This window comes from Telopea speciosissima, chromosome 2 (assembly GCF_018873765.1).
Source record: "Telopea speciosissima isolate NSW1024214 ecotype Mountain lineage chromosome 2, Tspe_v1, whole genome shotgun sequence".
NCBI lineage: Eukaryota > Viridiplantae > Streptophyta > Magnoliopsida > Proteales > Proteaceae > Telopea > Telopea speciosissima.
The window spans coordinates 56,817,779-56,833,875 of NC_057917.1; the positions used below are offsets into that span (position 1 = coordinate 56,817,779).

The window sequence follows — 16,097 nt, forward strand, 5'->3', positions numbered from 1 at the left end:
GTAGTACTATGTTTGGTGGCGGTCCCTTATAGAAGATGAGGATGATTGATTGGGGAGCAGCTCAAACTTCTTATTAGTTCAAATAGAATAAGAAAGAGAGAGAGAGAGAGAGACGACAGAAGAAACATTACAATTCCATTTTCTCTCTACTCAACTATGGAGCCTACACAACCAAATGTGAATAATTTGAGTTCTCCATCCTTGGAGATATCCATGCCTATGGAGTATCATAAGGTAGTCCCACCTCCACCTAAGAGTACATTAGAGAAGCTCAAGAACAGATTCAAGGAAACCTTTTTCCCTGATGACCCTCTTCGTCAATTCAAAGGTCAATCACTCAAAAGGAAATGGATTCTTGGAGCTCAATACTTCTTCCCCATTCTTCAATGGGGTCCTAATTATAGTCTCAAGCTCTTCAAATCTGATATTGTCTCTGGTCTTACCATTGCAAGCTTAGCCATTCCCCAGGTCTCTCACCAAATTAAACCTTAATTTTTTTCACTTCTGCTCTTTTTGGTTTAATTAATTGTTATATCAACACATTTATAAGCTCTGTTTTTTTTTTTTACTTTTTCAGGGAATCAGCTATGCTAAGCTAGCCAATCTCCCACCAATTATAGGTCTTTGTAAGTCATACCTTGTTCATTCCCTCATCTTGCCTTGGTTCATTTGATTCTGTTATATATATATATGTATATATATATCTCTCTGCCTCTGCAGATTCTAGCTTTGTCCCACCTCTCGTGTATGCTGTGTTTGGGAGCTCAAGGGACCTTGCTGTAGGTCCAGTATCCATTGCTTCTCTTATATTAGGGTCAATGCTTAGGCAAGAAGTATCCCCTACCAAAGAACCTCTCCTGTTTGTTCAGCTGGCCTTCACTTCAACATTCTTTGCTGGTCTTGTCCAAGCTTCTCTTGGAATTCTAAGGTAAAATTAGAATTGAATCAATCTTCTTCTTCTTCTTCTTCACTTTGTGGGGGTTTTTTTTTAAGGTTTGAAAGGTTATATAAAGTGGTTTGATTGATCTTTGCAGGCTTGGATTTATAATAGATTTCCTATCAAAGGCAACCCTTATTGGATTCATGGCAGGTGCTGCAATAATAGTCTCTCTGCAACAACTGAAAAGCCTTCTTGGAATCGTTCATTTCACCAAACAAATGGGTTTGGTTCCTGTTTTAAGCTCTATCTTTCATACAACACATGAGGTGATGATTTCTCTCTCAAAACCCACAAAAAAAAATTAAACTTCGCTGATCTTCTTTCTTTTTTTTTTTTTTGTTTCTTGGTGGCTTTTTGTGCAGTGGTCATGGCAAACCATAGTTATGGGCTTCTGCTTCCTTTTGTTACTTCTTGTGGCGAGACACGTAGTATGTAATTGAAGCATATTTTATATAATCCTATTCCTGCATGTACATACCTTGGTATTTCATAGAAATTAACCCTCAATTAACTTATATTAGGTTCTTAATTAAAGGTTAAAACTTAAACCCACCTGCAGGTGCAGGTATGGCTTCCTTTAGACAAGTGGTGTATATTCATTGGTGGGACTTGGGACTCATGTTCCACTCACTGTACCTGAATCCTGTAACTAAGAATTATTGGCCAGAAAAAGGTCTACATGATTGCATGATGGGCCAGATTCTTGCCAAGATTGACCCAAACAGAACAAGGCTGGGGTCTTGCTCTCATCAGTTAATGGTACAATTTGTCTAAACCAAAATTTGATGGTGAGACCCATCTGTGAAAATTTAGTACAAATCAAGTTCTTAAGTGTAGATCCTCTTCGGCGCAGCTGCCCGTCCTGCCTGTGCTGCACAGAAACAGGGTCGCATGCAAAGACCATCTTACCCCCACTCGGGCAGGGGTAAGGCGGTCTTTGCACCCGGCCCTGTGTCTGTACAGCACAGGCAGGACGGGCAGCTGCATCCTAGAGGATCCAAAACCATAGTTATATACTTCTTAGGTGAAAGTGTTTTTTTTCACTGTAGGTGAAAAGAATTGAAAAAAGGGCCAAGCCCAGGCTTCCCTAAAGCCCACAAGGCCCGGCCTAGGCAGAGATATCTCAACCCAACCTTGGGCTGGCCTGGCCTAAGCCTGAGCCCTGAAACCCTGGGCTGGGCCTGAATTTTCAAAAACCCCGGACTAGATCTGTTGGGGTTCACCCCTGTCCCTGTCTTATATACTAATTTCTTTCTTCCAGTGATTTTAACCATTAGATTTTGTAACCCCTCTGTTCATAACAACTTGGTGCATATGCAGAGCTTGAAAAAGCCGAAGCTCTTTTGGGTTTCAGCTGGTGCTCCCCTTGCGTCTGTAATTCTTTCTACTCTGTTGGTTTTTGCATTCAAAGCTCAAAATCATGGCATCAGCGTAGTAAGCTCAAAGCATCAATCTCCATTAATTCTTTCCCATTTTCATTCGATCTGTGTACATCTTGTGCAAATCTCATGCGGTTCCATCCATTTCACATGACTTTTTCAAAAAAAAAAAAAAATTAGATAGGGAAGTTACAAGAAGGAGTGAACCCTCCCTCATGGAACGTGTTAACTTTCCATGGAAGTCACTTAGGGCTGGTTATGAAGACAGGCCTCATCACTGGAATCATCTCCCTCACAGTGAGTTCTTCTTCTTTAGTCTTCCCCAAATAGACGATTAACTCTGTCTTTTTATTCCAGCTGATCAATTTGTTATTAAATCTCATAAGAATTTACTTAACCCAGGAAGGAATAGCAGTGGGAAGAACTTTTGCTGCACTCAGGAACTACCAAGTGGATGGAAATAAGGAAATGATTGCAATGGGATTGATGAACATAGTTGGCTCCTGCACCTCTTGCTATGTTACAACAGGTAAGCATCACTCCACTCTCTGCCACCCCCTTAATTTACTTGTTTCACAGTCACATCTCATATGAGAAATGTACCCAACTTCAATTTCCATGTCAAAGCCAATCTTATTCTTATATGTTGTGATTCTGTATGGGTCCCTGTGTTAGGATTCATGTAGGACTCATCCTTAAAAGGTAGCCATTAAGGAGAAGATTACAAGTCTTCACATTAGGTTACCCATATCCAATGTAGGATTGTTGCTTATCTCCCCAACTAATCAGGAGTACATGTGGGAATTGAGATCTTTCCCGATGGATGTTCTCCATCCTCGAAGGAACACAGGAGTAGCCAAGCCCTAGCTCTTATACCACCATACGGACTTGGCCAAAACCCACTTTTAAAAGCTAGCCACTAAGAAGGTGTCTTTAGTCCTTATAAGCCTTCACATTAAGCTACTCACATGAAACCCCAAGACCCTGATAGAGTTATATGGGTTGCAGGTGCTTTCTCTCGGTCGGCTGTGAATCATAATGCTGGAGCAAAAACTGCTGTCTCTAACATAGTAATGGCAGTGACAGTGGTGGTGACACTCCTCTTCCTCATGCCTCTGTTCCGCTACACGCCTAATGTTGTATTGGGTGCAATCATAATCACCGCAGTCATTGGCCTAATTGATATCCCCTCAGCTTTTCTCATATGGAAGATTGATAAATTTGATTTCTTAGTGTTGATATGTGCATTCTTGGGTGTCATCTTCATCTCTGTTCAGGATGGACTTTGCATTGCAGTAAGTTCCTCACAGTGCAACTCAAGCAAAGCCTTTTTGAAGCCACTGTTCTGTTTTAGTTAGAACTTAATTATATATGATCCATCATAGTGTGTATTGACCTTAATGCTTGTAGGTGGGGATGTCTCTATTCAAGATTCTCCTGCAAATCACTAGGCCTAAAACAGTGGTGTTAGGAAATATTCCTGGAACTGACATTTATCGCAATCTTCACCATTACAAGGAAGCCAAAAGAATTCCAGGCTTTCTGATTCTAAGCGTCGAAGCTCCAATTAATTTCGTGAACTCCAACTACCTCAATGAAAGGTTTGTCATGATCTTGTTGTTTTCCAAAGGGGTGCATGAAACTGATAGAGATTCTTTTAAGTATTTGCCAATTATTCTTATCCCTCACTTCATTTGCAGGATGTCAAGATGGTTGGAGGAATATGAAGTAGAAGAGGGAGTTGAAAAACATTCAGATCTTCAATTTGTAATCCTAGACATGACAGGTATGTGACATCAATGTGCAAACTTTAGTTTCCTCTTTTTGGTTTGCATTAAGTGGAGATAGCTCCTCAAGTATATGAAGGTACCAAAGATCTGAACAAATCGATATGGGAATATAACTTTATCACTCCCAACATCTCTACAGCCAAATCACCTAAATTTTGATAAAGACTTGATAGTAGTCATCATGTACCATTAAGATGGCAACTAGTTGGTGTTGCTGTTAAAATCATCTTTTCAAAAGAATTTATGAAGCTAAAGTTCATTAGTCTCTTTCAGTTGATAAGTGACCCATTACCAAATCTTTTGAGATCTTGACTCACATTGGATCCTTGTTCAACCCTTGGGGGTAGGTGAACCACTTGAATTAACTTGTGTTAGGAGACAAAGTTTGCTTGTCCACAATAATGTTTTAGAGATTAGATTACCAGTTGAATCCTTTGGGGTGAAGGTTGTGTTATATATGCTTATTACTTCTATGACTAGGACATCTCAGTACTAGTTTTTCATGTTGTTTTTCAGCTGTTAGCGCTATCGATACCAGTGGAGTTTCACTAATAAAGGATTTGAAGAAGACAATGATGAAGCGTGGTCTTGAGGCAAGTATTGAATTTATTCTTAGGAAACTGATCCCCATGATGCCAGAGTCGTGGGGATTCCTTTCCACTCCCTCTCACATCATGAGCTGTGGGGCCTATACTGATATTCTCTCCTCGGACAAAATGTGGCCCCTTGAACAGTCTATCTCCTACCCTTTCATCTTCTTCCTATGCTCTTTCTTCTTTTACTAGTACATGTTGACTTGATTATTATTTGCTAATGATATAAGAGGTTGATTAATGGTTCACAGCTTGTGTTGGTCAATCCTGTGGGTGAGGTAATGGAGAAATTACAAAAGGCAAATCAAGCACAAGATATAATGCCGCCAGATTACCTCTTCTTGACTGTTGGAGAGGCTGTGGCTTCACTGTCATCCATGATGAAGGGAAAGGCATCAATTTAATTTATGTATAAATGAAAGAGAATTTTACCATATTATTATCTTCTGCACTAGGGCTAAGAAATACAAACTACTTGAAATGTATCTAGTACTAGTTCTAAGCTTTAATTCTAACCTCTATGTTATTGTAGCATAATTTATTTTTCTTAAATTTTCAACTATGTTGAGAAAGATATGCTTAGCTTAGGCCTTGCTCCGAGTATGACTTCAAATAGAGTTGATTGGAGATCAAAGATTCATGCGGTCGACCCCATTTAGTTGGTCTTTGTTGTGTGTTGCCGTTGTTTGTATTCACCCCTATTCGAGACCTAGCGCAGAATGTTGGGCAGTTAAGAAATGGTATATAGTTATGAAAGTCAATACCCTAGAGATTTGTGTTGATGTTGTTTGCCCCCCCCCCCCGGCGGTCTTTTTTTACTTCTTCTCACCTATTTTCTCTTATAGGCTCCATGTAGTTGGCCCCATTAAGTTGGGATAAGGCTTGGATGTTGTTGTTGTTTCAACAACTTGCATCTGGTGATAGAATTCTTCCCCCCCCCCCCCCTCTTCTTTTTGTGCAAGACAATAATAAATTAATATCAACTTGATCAATTGTAGTTGATTGTCGGTCAATTCTGACAAAAGAATCGATGAAGGCCGATTCAAGGCCGATTCGGTTGTCAATTCTACTTCCTTGAACAATGGTTGCATCTATTAGAGAGCTTACTACATGCGTTCCTCCTAACATTGCTCATTTACCAACAAATAATAATACTGAAGAATTTGTTGGAATGCATTCTTGGTCGATTTTGCATTCTCGGAAGATAAAAACAACTATTTTTATCAGTCGAGAATGCAAAATCGACTCAGGATGCATTCCAAGAATGCATACCAAACATTGCCTTAGAGAAAAATTGCAGTTTATATTTTAATTGCAGTATGAAAACACTTGCCACCCCATAGCTCAAATTGATGTAAACAAAAAAAAGAAAGGGAGAGGGTTTTGTGAGCAAACAGAGTAGGATATGCAAGAAAGAGACACTATGGGTTTTATACAGGTAGCGAAAGAGATAGAGAGAGAGAGAGAGAGAGAGTCAGGGGAGAAAAATAAAAATAAAAGGCATTGGCATATTCTATACCTCTTGCTTAGAGAACCTTATCCTAAGAGTAAAATGGGTTTTCTACCAAAGCCAACTCATTTAGTTGATGAGAAGCAAGCCCAAAATCAGCATATGTACATTGTTGAACCATCACTCCTCCCTTTGCTTTTAGGGTTTTTCTAGCGTTTGGTGGTAAAGATTTCAAAATAAATGTTCTTATCAAGGCACCTCTTTTAAACCTATAATCAATGGCAACTAGCTTCTAGAACCCCTAAAAGATTAGCTAAATATGCTCACAATGTTATCCATATCCTCATCCAGTCCTAGGTTAATTCTCAAACTAGTGTAATTTATCCATGAGCCATTGTGAGATGTTATTTAGATAGTTTGAATACTTGACTCCTATTCAAGACTTCTTGAAGAATAGTGATTTTTGGGGACAAGATAGGTTTATGGCCCTGGAATTGGGCATGAGATTGGCCTTCATCGATTTTGATTCTGATCAGCCCGAAATCAATTGGAATAAAAAGATAGAATTAATCATCAACAAAAATCGTTCAAAAGGCGCAAATCCCGCCCCCATGATGTTCCAGCACGCACATTCATTGACCCCATGCGTGCAGAAACCATCCTCCCCCCCCTCCCCCCCACAAAGAATGCTCACCCATAGAGAACGCTCACCCATAAATGAAATAACATTACAAGCATTTCAAAGCTAAAAGATCTCCGGCTTATTAGGGTCTTCCACACATTATCACAGGATTTGTAAAAAGCAACCTCCATTGATGACCATCTGAAAATCTGCTCACTATGACCTTACCCTTTTTCTTTCTTTGGGGGGTGGGGGTTAAAACTCGCTAAGACCTTACCCAAGTACTTGATGTTGGCTACAATTCACTTTTGTCATTCCCACTATTCAAGGGCGCATCTTCTGTTAATTTAGTGTTAAATTTATGGGTGAGAATGCTAGGTCATGTAGCCTCTGTACCAGTGGATGATGACTGTCTATAATCCGCCCGCGGTCAATGTAATCAAGGGGATTTTTTTTGAAAATCTTGAATTAAGACTTCTGAAAACCCTAAGGATTTGAAAAAATCCAAAGGGAAATTTTTTTTGGGAGGTGCCACAAGCATCCCCCTCCACTACTACTATATATACCCCCTAAAATAAAGGTGGGGATCACTATTGTAGGGGGTTCACACACACCTTTGCAACAACATTTAGGAGGGTTGGATAAATACAAAACTTAAATCCCTAGTTTTTGAACCATTAATTTTTGCCCAATCATATTTTTTGAAAATATTTATGAAAATTTAATTTTTGTCCCACCGAAATATGAGATGTATAACAGGTAAATTAGGGTTTTTAAATGTTTCCCCAAAACACAAAATTATGTCTAAAAATAGGCAATTTAAAGTTCTCAATTGTTTGCTCAAAACATGTCAAATTATGATGTACAGCAAACAACATGGGTCAAGAAATACGGATCACCGGCCGGGCGAGTGGTAGCAAGCGTGCTGCTGTTTTTTGTACACCATTGGGCATATGCTTTTCAGCAATCGCCATAACATGGTAAGCATAGAGTATCTGTAGCTCCTCACACACCAGATATTGGAAATCCAGACCGAAATTGATACGGAATTGATATACAATCTATGAGAATTTGATACCAACTGTTGGTGGCGAAAATGTCCAACACTCTCATAGAATGGCGCGGGCTAGAAAAGGTGCAGGGCGTGCCAGAACCTTTGACACAAGCTCAAACGGGTTGGGATCTTACCTATCTGACTTTCAACCAGGGAATCTAGGGTTCCCTCGTGCCTGCGTAGCTCTAAGGACCTTTGGGTTAGACTTCAAAGATATCGATCTCGATGAGATTCTTAACAAAGCGCAAAACTGCTAACAGAGATTTATATGATGCAAAAAGACAAACACAAAATCTTGAATAAATTGATTGAATAATAAAAAGTAAACAAGCCAATATCAGATCATACCAAACTGTTGAAGTGGACGAACTCCTGACTCCTCCTCCCAATGGTTAATCCGTTGACTGCAACGTACACTTCCCAGAAGAGAAAGACAAAAGCAAAATAGAAATCTAACAAGTAAATTTTGAAAGAAAAATAAATGCTAAAAGTAGTGTATTAAGTTGTTGTGTCTGTCTTTATGCGCGACAGCTCCTTGGCTTTTATAGATGGTCCCAACTCTGTTTGACGGTTGCAACCGCCATTCTCCCATAGTGGCCTTCGTGCCCTACCCTTTTGCTTGCCACATGGCCCTTTGCTAAAGCACTCCCTGATCATGCCACTTCGCCCATGTTGTCGTGGATGTGGTGGGCCTCATCCCTTTTGCTTGGAAATAGGAAGCGTCACTCCTATTTGGAGATATTCTCTCAACTGCCTCCTTTGACCTGCTCAGCTTACGTTATCCTCACCTGATGACGTGTCCAGCCCAATATTGAGCGTGAAACGGATCCCAACACCAACATGAAAATCATAAAATATGTTTTCGCATTGTGAGCACACACAAAAGCATCACCTGGGCAACTATCCTTATCTTCAAAAGAAGCAGGATCTCTGGGCGCACCCTTCACAATTCGTTCGACCGCCGGGCTACAAACTAAAACAATTTTGAAATTCACCTTTGCCTCCTGTTGGCCATCTCTTTAGGTCTGCTGTCTCTTTTCCCGCTTCCAATGCCCTTGCTTTCGACATTGTCATTTCACCAGACATAAGAGCCATACTCTTGGACAGGGTCCTTTTTCCCTTAAATATATATATTCATGGTAAACAGAACCCACAATTGGATGGAATCTGATATCAAACCGATAATAGAAAATCAAAATCAGACCTAAACTGAACCTTCCTTTATTAGTTTGGTTTTTAATTCACCCATTGTTACACCGAAAACCGATTCAACATGATTGAAACCAAATTGGTGCAAAAGATTGACAGCCCTACCCAAAGGTTCCCCAACACTTTTTGTCCGAGCTTTGATCGAAAACATGTTGATTATAATGGCGCGTCGAGAAGAAGAATAAAAAGCAATATTAGGAAGAAAGTTCTCTGTAGAGGAGTGTATTGTCCGTGTCCAAACATAGACAGAGATAAATGATCGCTCCACCCCCATGAAGAGTGAAAAATCCTACCCTCCATGATGCCAACACGCCATGCTCCCCCTCAGAGAACAACAACCAAAAACATTAAATAAAATGGTTTTTCTGACGGTTGCGTGAACAAGAATTGCATACATATAAGTGATTACCATTTCGAATGCTACAATTGAATGAAGAATTGCATACATATAATAATATGAGGTTTTAAATCCAAATGTGAAGTTAAGTTTATTGGGACCAGAATAGGGGAATTGGGCCATGTACGGTTGTGCACAAAAGAACTTTTTTGTGTTAGACATCCTTCATTGGGCCTGGGACATCTTCAAACCAAATCTATTCTGTCTCAACATCATTAGCCATTCTACCTTAGGGTGTCAATTGGGCACTAGAACCGAAAACTGGATCGAACCGGACTGCAAAAACCAGAACCGATCCACCCAATAGTCTATTGGGTCGGTCCTAGATCTAACAATAATTTATTGGTCTCTTTTTGGATTTACCGATTAAATTATTGGTTTTCCAACGGTTCTAGAATCGATAGACCAATTAGGAAACATTGGAACCGGAACCGGTGGAATCGGAATAAATCCACATCTTTAATTTTTTTCGTGATTTGAGGAAAAAAAAATGATGATAGGTTACATATCTCATGTGATTGAAATTAGTGTCTTACTATATTATTAAATGTATGTAGCATGTGTTAGGGAATTTTTATTTTTTATTTTTGAATTTCGGATTGCTTGGAACTAATTAGAAACCGGAACTGGCCTAGTTATTAATTAATGGTCCTGGATCTCAGTTTTAGAGCCGATTAGTTTATTGGTTTGGTTCTGATCCTGAACCCTTAGGGCCGGAACCGTTAATGAATCGGACCAATTGACACCCCTACATAAGGGTATACATATTTCATCATAACGACTACATGACTACGATGTTTATGCTTGTTAACCAACCACTTCTGAGATAGAAACCTATTGAAATCTGAATGCTCCAAACCAAACCGGGATAAATCGGTATTAAACCAATAACATGAGACTGAGAAAAAACTGAAACCCTATCAAATCGAAACCAAAAGTTGGCTAATGGTTTGATTTCGGATTCAACCGAAACTGGACTGAACCGACCGATTGACACCCCAATGAGTATGATATGCAAATTCACCTTTATCTAGTTTCATCAAATACTACATGAGCGTACATGTAAAACTAATGAATCTTCACATGAAAATCAGTTATAAATATCATGGAATTACCATTAGATATGATGGAATTCTACACATAAAACTATTCAATCTCCACCAACATGAAACAGATGAGTTCTGTTGATGTGGCTTCTATTATTGCTTGGGAAAAGATTGTGACATGGGAGGAAACATGATCATGGAAAAGTGATCGATCCAGAAGCTAGAATGCAGCAATAGTTTTTTTTTTTTCCTACTATTTTAATAAGGATTCTTATTGAAGCATATATTATACATGAATTTCTTCTTGATATATATTAGACGGTTAACTGTTAAAGTTTTTCTTAGATACACCGTAGTAAGAAAAAATTGAGTTTGGCTGAAACCGGATTATTATTCTTTCCAATTCCTAAAGTGTGGAGGTGTGTGCGGCAGTGCGGCAGTGTCAGGTGGAGATGTTGACACTTGGCAGCCTATGCATCCAACGGTCTAAACTCATTGATATGGATAGTTGGATGCGATAGCTGCCAGGTATCAACATCTCCACCTCGCACTGCCACACTCCAATTTTCCGGCTGAAACATGTTAGCTGTAATATTCTGTGAATATTAGATTACCTTGTATAGTGATCTACCATATATAGATCATCAATTCTTCTGTATTTATTGGCAACTAGTTGAATACAATACATATGATTTTACCTCGTTCACATGATATCAAAGCCTCTCACCACTACTCAAACGACTCTACAACCCATATTGTTGAAACCCAGAACCCACCCATTTGAAACCATTGTTACTGAAGCAATCACACTTTACCACTCTGCAATTTTTGTTATTGAAGCCCAGCTGCTGTCTGATCTGCAAGAGAACCCACCCCTGTTGGACATGCAAAGCGAACCAGAACACCACCTGTCTTTCTTATTCCTAATCTTTCCATGAATCTACTCTCTGTTGGTCAACTATGTGAACAAGGTTTTTATGTTTTTTCGCTCCTTAGATTATGTTGTTGCAACCACTGCTCTGTCCTCTCTTTTTCCATTTGCCACTCCTGTTTATGTCATGTTTCTTAATCTCACATGCAATATTTACTTTCTATTGGAAAACTTGTATCTACAAAATCGAAAGGAATACTGTAATTGGAAAATGAAATATATTTCCCAAGGTTTTTGCCCTTTCTTTTTTTAAATTATGAAGTTAGAGAGGAGGAGTGTTTCTGTAGAGGATTCATTGAGAGTGAAATAGAATATGTTTTTTTTTTTGTCCCCGCAATTATCAGCACTAACAGTTGGATATTCATGTGTACCAATACTCTAGCCATTATTGTACACTCTCCCAAAGTGAGAACCAATTATTTAGGTTAAAAAAATTTGTAAAAATAAATGGTTAAGATTTATCTTGTGATTTTTAGAAATATCACCTTTCATTGTTATATGAATAATCATTACCAATAAAAAATTGTTATATGAGTTATTAACTACCCAAAAAAAAAAAAATTTACTAATTCATTTTTTATGATAATATACACATTTACATTTACGACCTAATTAATTTCTCTCCACCCATGGTGAAAAGAGAATCTCTTCATCCATCTGACTTGATCCTCTGATTTTAACTCAAGAAGGGTAGTTCGGATTCTGAACAATACAATCATTGTATGTTGAAATTCGTTACAACCTGCCATGTTAAAAAGCATGGTTAGGTTCAAGTCCACAATCATCTCTCAGTCCAATTAATAGAATAAATGCCTTAAAAGTGAGTTCAAATTTACAATGAAATAATATTTTTGTAATCTTATGAAACTTTGAATTTAACTTTTCAACATTTGTTTTTGTGTGCTGTTTTAGATTGAAATTTGACCCATAAAATGACTTATAGGGTATGGGATCCTCTATAGAAGAATCCACCCTACCATGTAAAAAAAGTACATGATTCATTTAGAAGTCTAGTTAGGTCCAAACACTTCATGATGCTTGTTGAATGGGCCAGTCCAGGGAGGGTTAGGATCATCCTCGATCCTTGGGCCCAAACATAATGGGACAATAATCCAATATTGGGTCTGGAGTCTGGACCGTGTTTGGACACAGACTTCACCATGTAGGGCAAGCAGACACTGGCCCTCCCTTTCACATAGACTCCCTTATTAAATGGATGGGTTGGTTAAGGACGACAAATTTTCTCCTCAATGCATCAAACTGGGCTTATTCAAGGCCTTCAAGAAATGCCACGCTTGAGCCTAACCCGCTTGGACCATGCCGCGAGGGTGCCCAGCCTGTCTGCCTTTCTCCACCCCAGTTCTCCTGGTGAAAGATCCTTTGCCCTCCCTTGTCTCCCCTCCCATGTGCCTGCCGTCCACAGGTGACGTGCCTATTCCTTACCCTACATATACATATAGAGAAATGAATGTTGTTACGCTGCATAGCGTACGCTAGCGCCTCCCTATATCTATGTCTCTCCTCTCTCTTCTCTTCTATGAAATGACAGAGGAGAGAAATAGACATAGGAAACACTAAGGTAAGCTACGCAATCGATCAGTGCCCTTTTAGGAGTGACAATGCCTATATCAATACAATAAAGAACCGTATTTGATACCAAATAAAAAATGTTTTTAATATCGAATACAAACCATACCAAGTCAATACGATATCGATATTGGAAATACAATTTGTATTCAGTACAGTACGATTTTGATATCTACTTTCTATCTTCTGTACCATACCGGATTCCCGATACCGTATTGTCTATTGAACAAAAGTATCTAACATTTTAAGTTTTTGAGTTAAATCGTAAGAAAACATCTCATTAGAGGTTTTCATTTTCTTTAGAATTGTGATGCAAAGTTGTATGTGTTCAAGATGCGATGCCAATCATGTCTCTCTCTCTCTCTCTCTCTCTCTCTCTCTCTCTTTAATGTATAGAATCAGGGATCAATCAAGGCCAACCCAGCCCGATCAAGATCAATCAGGGCCGAACTGGGTTGGGAGAAGGAAAGGAGGAAAGGTAAAACAGTCATTTTATGTCAAGTTTAAATTCCACGTCATCACTTGACATTTACTTGCTAACGGACTTTTAATTTTGTATTTTTTTGAAAAATAAAGAAGATGTACAAGTACATTTTTTGACATTTCGGGTTTATAATTACTTTAGACAAAATACAATGGGTATACATGTAATTTTCCCTTATTATTATTTTGCTTTCATGACAAGTGGAACACTAATTGACTAGTTGTGCGGCAGAGGTTGGATGGATTAAAATTTGGGTTAAATACACATACCCCTTAAAATGTATTCAATATTCCTCATGCCCTGCTAAGATTTTGATAATTTCACACGCACCCCTTGAAAATTGCACGTACATCTCTTATTTTCAACCTAAAGTCATTTAAGTCCATTCCATTAATATCAGGCATTAGACGTTAAAAACTTTTTTTTATTGACCAAACTACCTTTTCTTCTAACGACCTTTATAATTTGAAAAGACCTTATTGCCCTGTTGCAGGTAAATTTTGCTTCTTATTCTTCTTCTCAACCGAACCAAGAAATCAAATTGCCAATGAAAAAAAATCAAAGGGAAATGAAGAAATCGAAGAAAGAAATTTCGGGAGAGAACAAAATGAGAGAGAGAGAGAGAAAATAGACTATGAGAGCACAAAATAGGGAAGGGCAAAACCTCGAACCAGGTGAGTTTTCTCCTGTACCAATAGTTTGATTGTCATGAACTTTCAGCCGAAGAATCCTACTCCAAAGCCCTCCTGAATGCAAACCCTAGTTGCTCCAACGTTCAACAACTGAGCGAAATATAAATCTCTAAATCAGACTTGGCGGTAAGGGCATGACCAGACCTGTTCTTCAGTGAAATATCTCACAGAAGACGATTTGGTTGGGGCAGGGAAACAAGGATTGGAATCACATCTTATACCCAAGATGGGAAAAGAACAGGGAAGGGGTGAGGGAGAATCGAACCAGCGTGTGAAGGTTAGACAGTGCCGCTATAACAGGTCAACAGGGTTAAGTGTAGTAGGTTTCAGAAATTAAGGGGAAAAGAATGAAGGAATACGAAGATAGAAAAACCCACAAGAGGGGTGAGATACCGTAAAAAAAACACAACCTCAATTTGACCATTAGTAGCAGCGATATGAAGGGCAGAGAGCTTATCATAGATGGAGTTCTGATGCAATAGAGTTGGGCCTCTCTCCAAAAGAGCAACAACGGTGTCCAGGTCCCCAATCTGAACAGCACGGAAGAGACCATGTTCGTAAATGGCTCTGCAACTCAGTCCCTGACCCATCTCCTTCCCCCTGCCCTCTTTCTCTCTCTCTCTCAAGTCGTTTTACATCCAACAGCGGGAACCGGAGAGGATAAATCGCCAGCGCCGCTGAGCTCCAAGTCTCGAAGCTCAAATCTCTATCTAGGGTTGAGGGAGTGTTCGCTCGAAAAAGGGAAAGGACAAAGGTTGTTTTGGGTATTTATCTTTTTCAATTTTTGTCGTTTTTATTTTTTAATTTAAGGGTATTTTGATAATTATACCCAGGGTATAACTGTACATTACATTCTTCAATTTTAGATTCGTTAGCATTTAACGCCTAATACGCAGAATATTGGGTCCATTTTAAGGAATATGTGTATTTAACCTTTAAAATTTTAGGTACTTGATTCTTGGGTCTATGCTCTTTCATCTGCTGGCAGATTTGGATTGCAAGGAATGATCATATATTTAAAAGAAGGAAATGGACTCTCCTATAGAGGTCAATATTGCTGCAACTAAAGCGTTTGGAAATTTTCACGAGGCAAACCGAAAAAGATTACCTCCTACTACACCAGTCCAAAGTCCCCCTCAAGCTAAATGGAGCAAACCTCCTCCAGGTTACTTTAAAGTCAACTGTGATACCTCTTTCCTTCAGCATAATGCCTCGGGAGGTCTAGGCTACATCATCAGGGACTCGCTTGGGAGAGTGATAGCAGCTGTATCTCAACCCAGCCAATTCACTTCCCCTCTTCAGGGTGAAGCTCTTGCGCCGCGCACTGTGCTTCTTGAAGCCATCTCGGAAACTCTCGATAGAGTTCATGTGGAATCAGATAACAGGGATCTCATTCTCTACTTGGAGAACCCAGGAAAGGCTCCACCCTCCACATTGAGCCCCATTTTAGAGGACATCAGATTCATCGCCTCTCAGTTTGAGACTTGTTTGTTTTTTCACATTTCAAGGGATATCAACTCAGTAGCTAATTACCTTGCCCAGAAAGCCTCATCCCTAGCATGTAGGACGTCATGGTCTATTTCCACTGCCTGGCTTCGGGATCTATGTAACTCAGATGCCTCGGCTTTTGCCGCTTCAATAAATTTTTAATCAACCACAAAAAAAAAAGACTCTTGGGTCTCATGTTCACATTCAACTCAAATGGATTTGGAAGTGACAAAATTAGAAAATCCAACTATCGAAAAAAAGGAGAAGAGTTATCTGGAGCACCAGACCACCTAAGTCAAACATATCTCCCATCAATTTTTTTTTTCTCAGTAATATCTCCCCTCAATTTGAAATAGGATCGAATCGAAAATGCGTGCCAACATTTGGAACATAGAAAGTATAGAGGGTGCACACCAAAATACATGGATGGGTGAA

General features: G+C 39.2%; 2 protein-coding genes across 2 annotated transcripts; both read left to right on the forward strand.

The window, feature by feature from the left end:
- Positions 1–5,250, forward strand: LOC122652362 (probable sulfate transporter 3.3). Its single transcript, XM_043846076.1, has 13 exons — positions 1–468; positions 578–626; positions 721–928; positions 1,035–1,206; positions 1,303–1,368; positions 2,261–2,374; positions 2,500–2,616; positions 2,722–2,848; positions 3,328–3,614; positions 3,730–3,920; positions 4,020–4,105; positions 4,626–4,702; positions 4,954–5,250. The coding sequence occupies exons 1-13, from the start codon at positions 157–159 to the stop codon at positions 5,104–5,106; spliced, it is 1,959 nt and encodes a 652-aa protein (XP_043702011.1). The 5' UTR covers positions 1–156; the 3' UTR covers positions 5,107–5,250.
- Positions 5,251–15,203: 9,953 nt separating this feature from the next.
- Positions 15,204–15,824, forward strand: LOC122650909. Its single transcript, XM_043844272.1, has one exon. The coding sequence runs from the start codon at positions 15,204–15,206 to the stop codon at positions 15,822–15,824; it is 621 nt and encodes a 206-aa protein (XP_043700207.1).
- Positions 15,825–16,097: the final 273 nt, after the last annotated feature.

Excerpts from the sequence above, each read along its gene's own strand:
- LOC122650909 (XM_043844272.1), top strand. The coding sequence starts at position 15,204 with ATGGACTCTCCTATAGAGGTCAATATTGCTGCAACTAAAGCGTTTGGA.
- LOC122652362 (XM_043846076.1), top strand. The coding sequence starts at position 157 with ATGGAGCCTACACAACCAAATGTGAATAATTTGAGTTCTCCATCCTTG. Across the intron at positions 627-720 it reads CCCACCAATTATAGGTCTTT|ATTCTAGCTTTGTCCCACCT; the intron begins GTAAGTCATACC and ends CTGCCTCTGCAG. Across the intron at positions 1,369-2,260 it reads TTCTTGTGGCGAGACACGTA|AGCTTGAAAAAGCCGAAGCT; the intron begins GTATGTAATTGA and ends GTGCATATGCAG.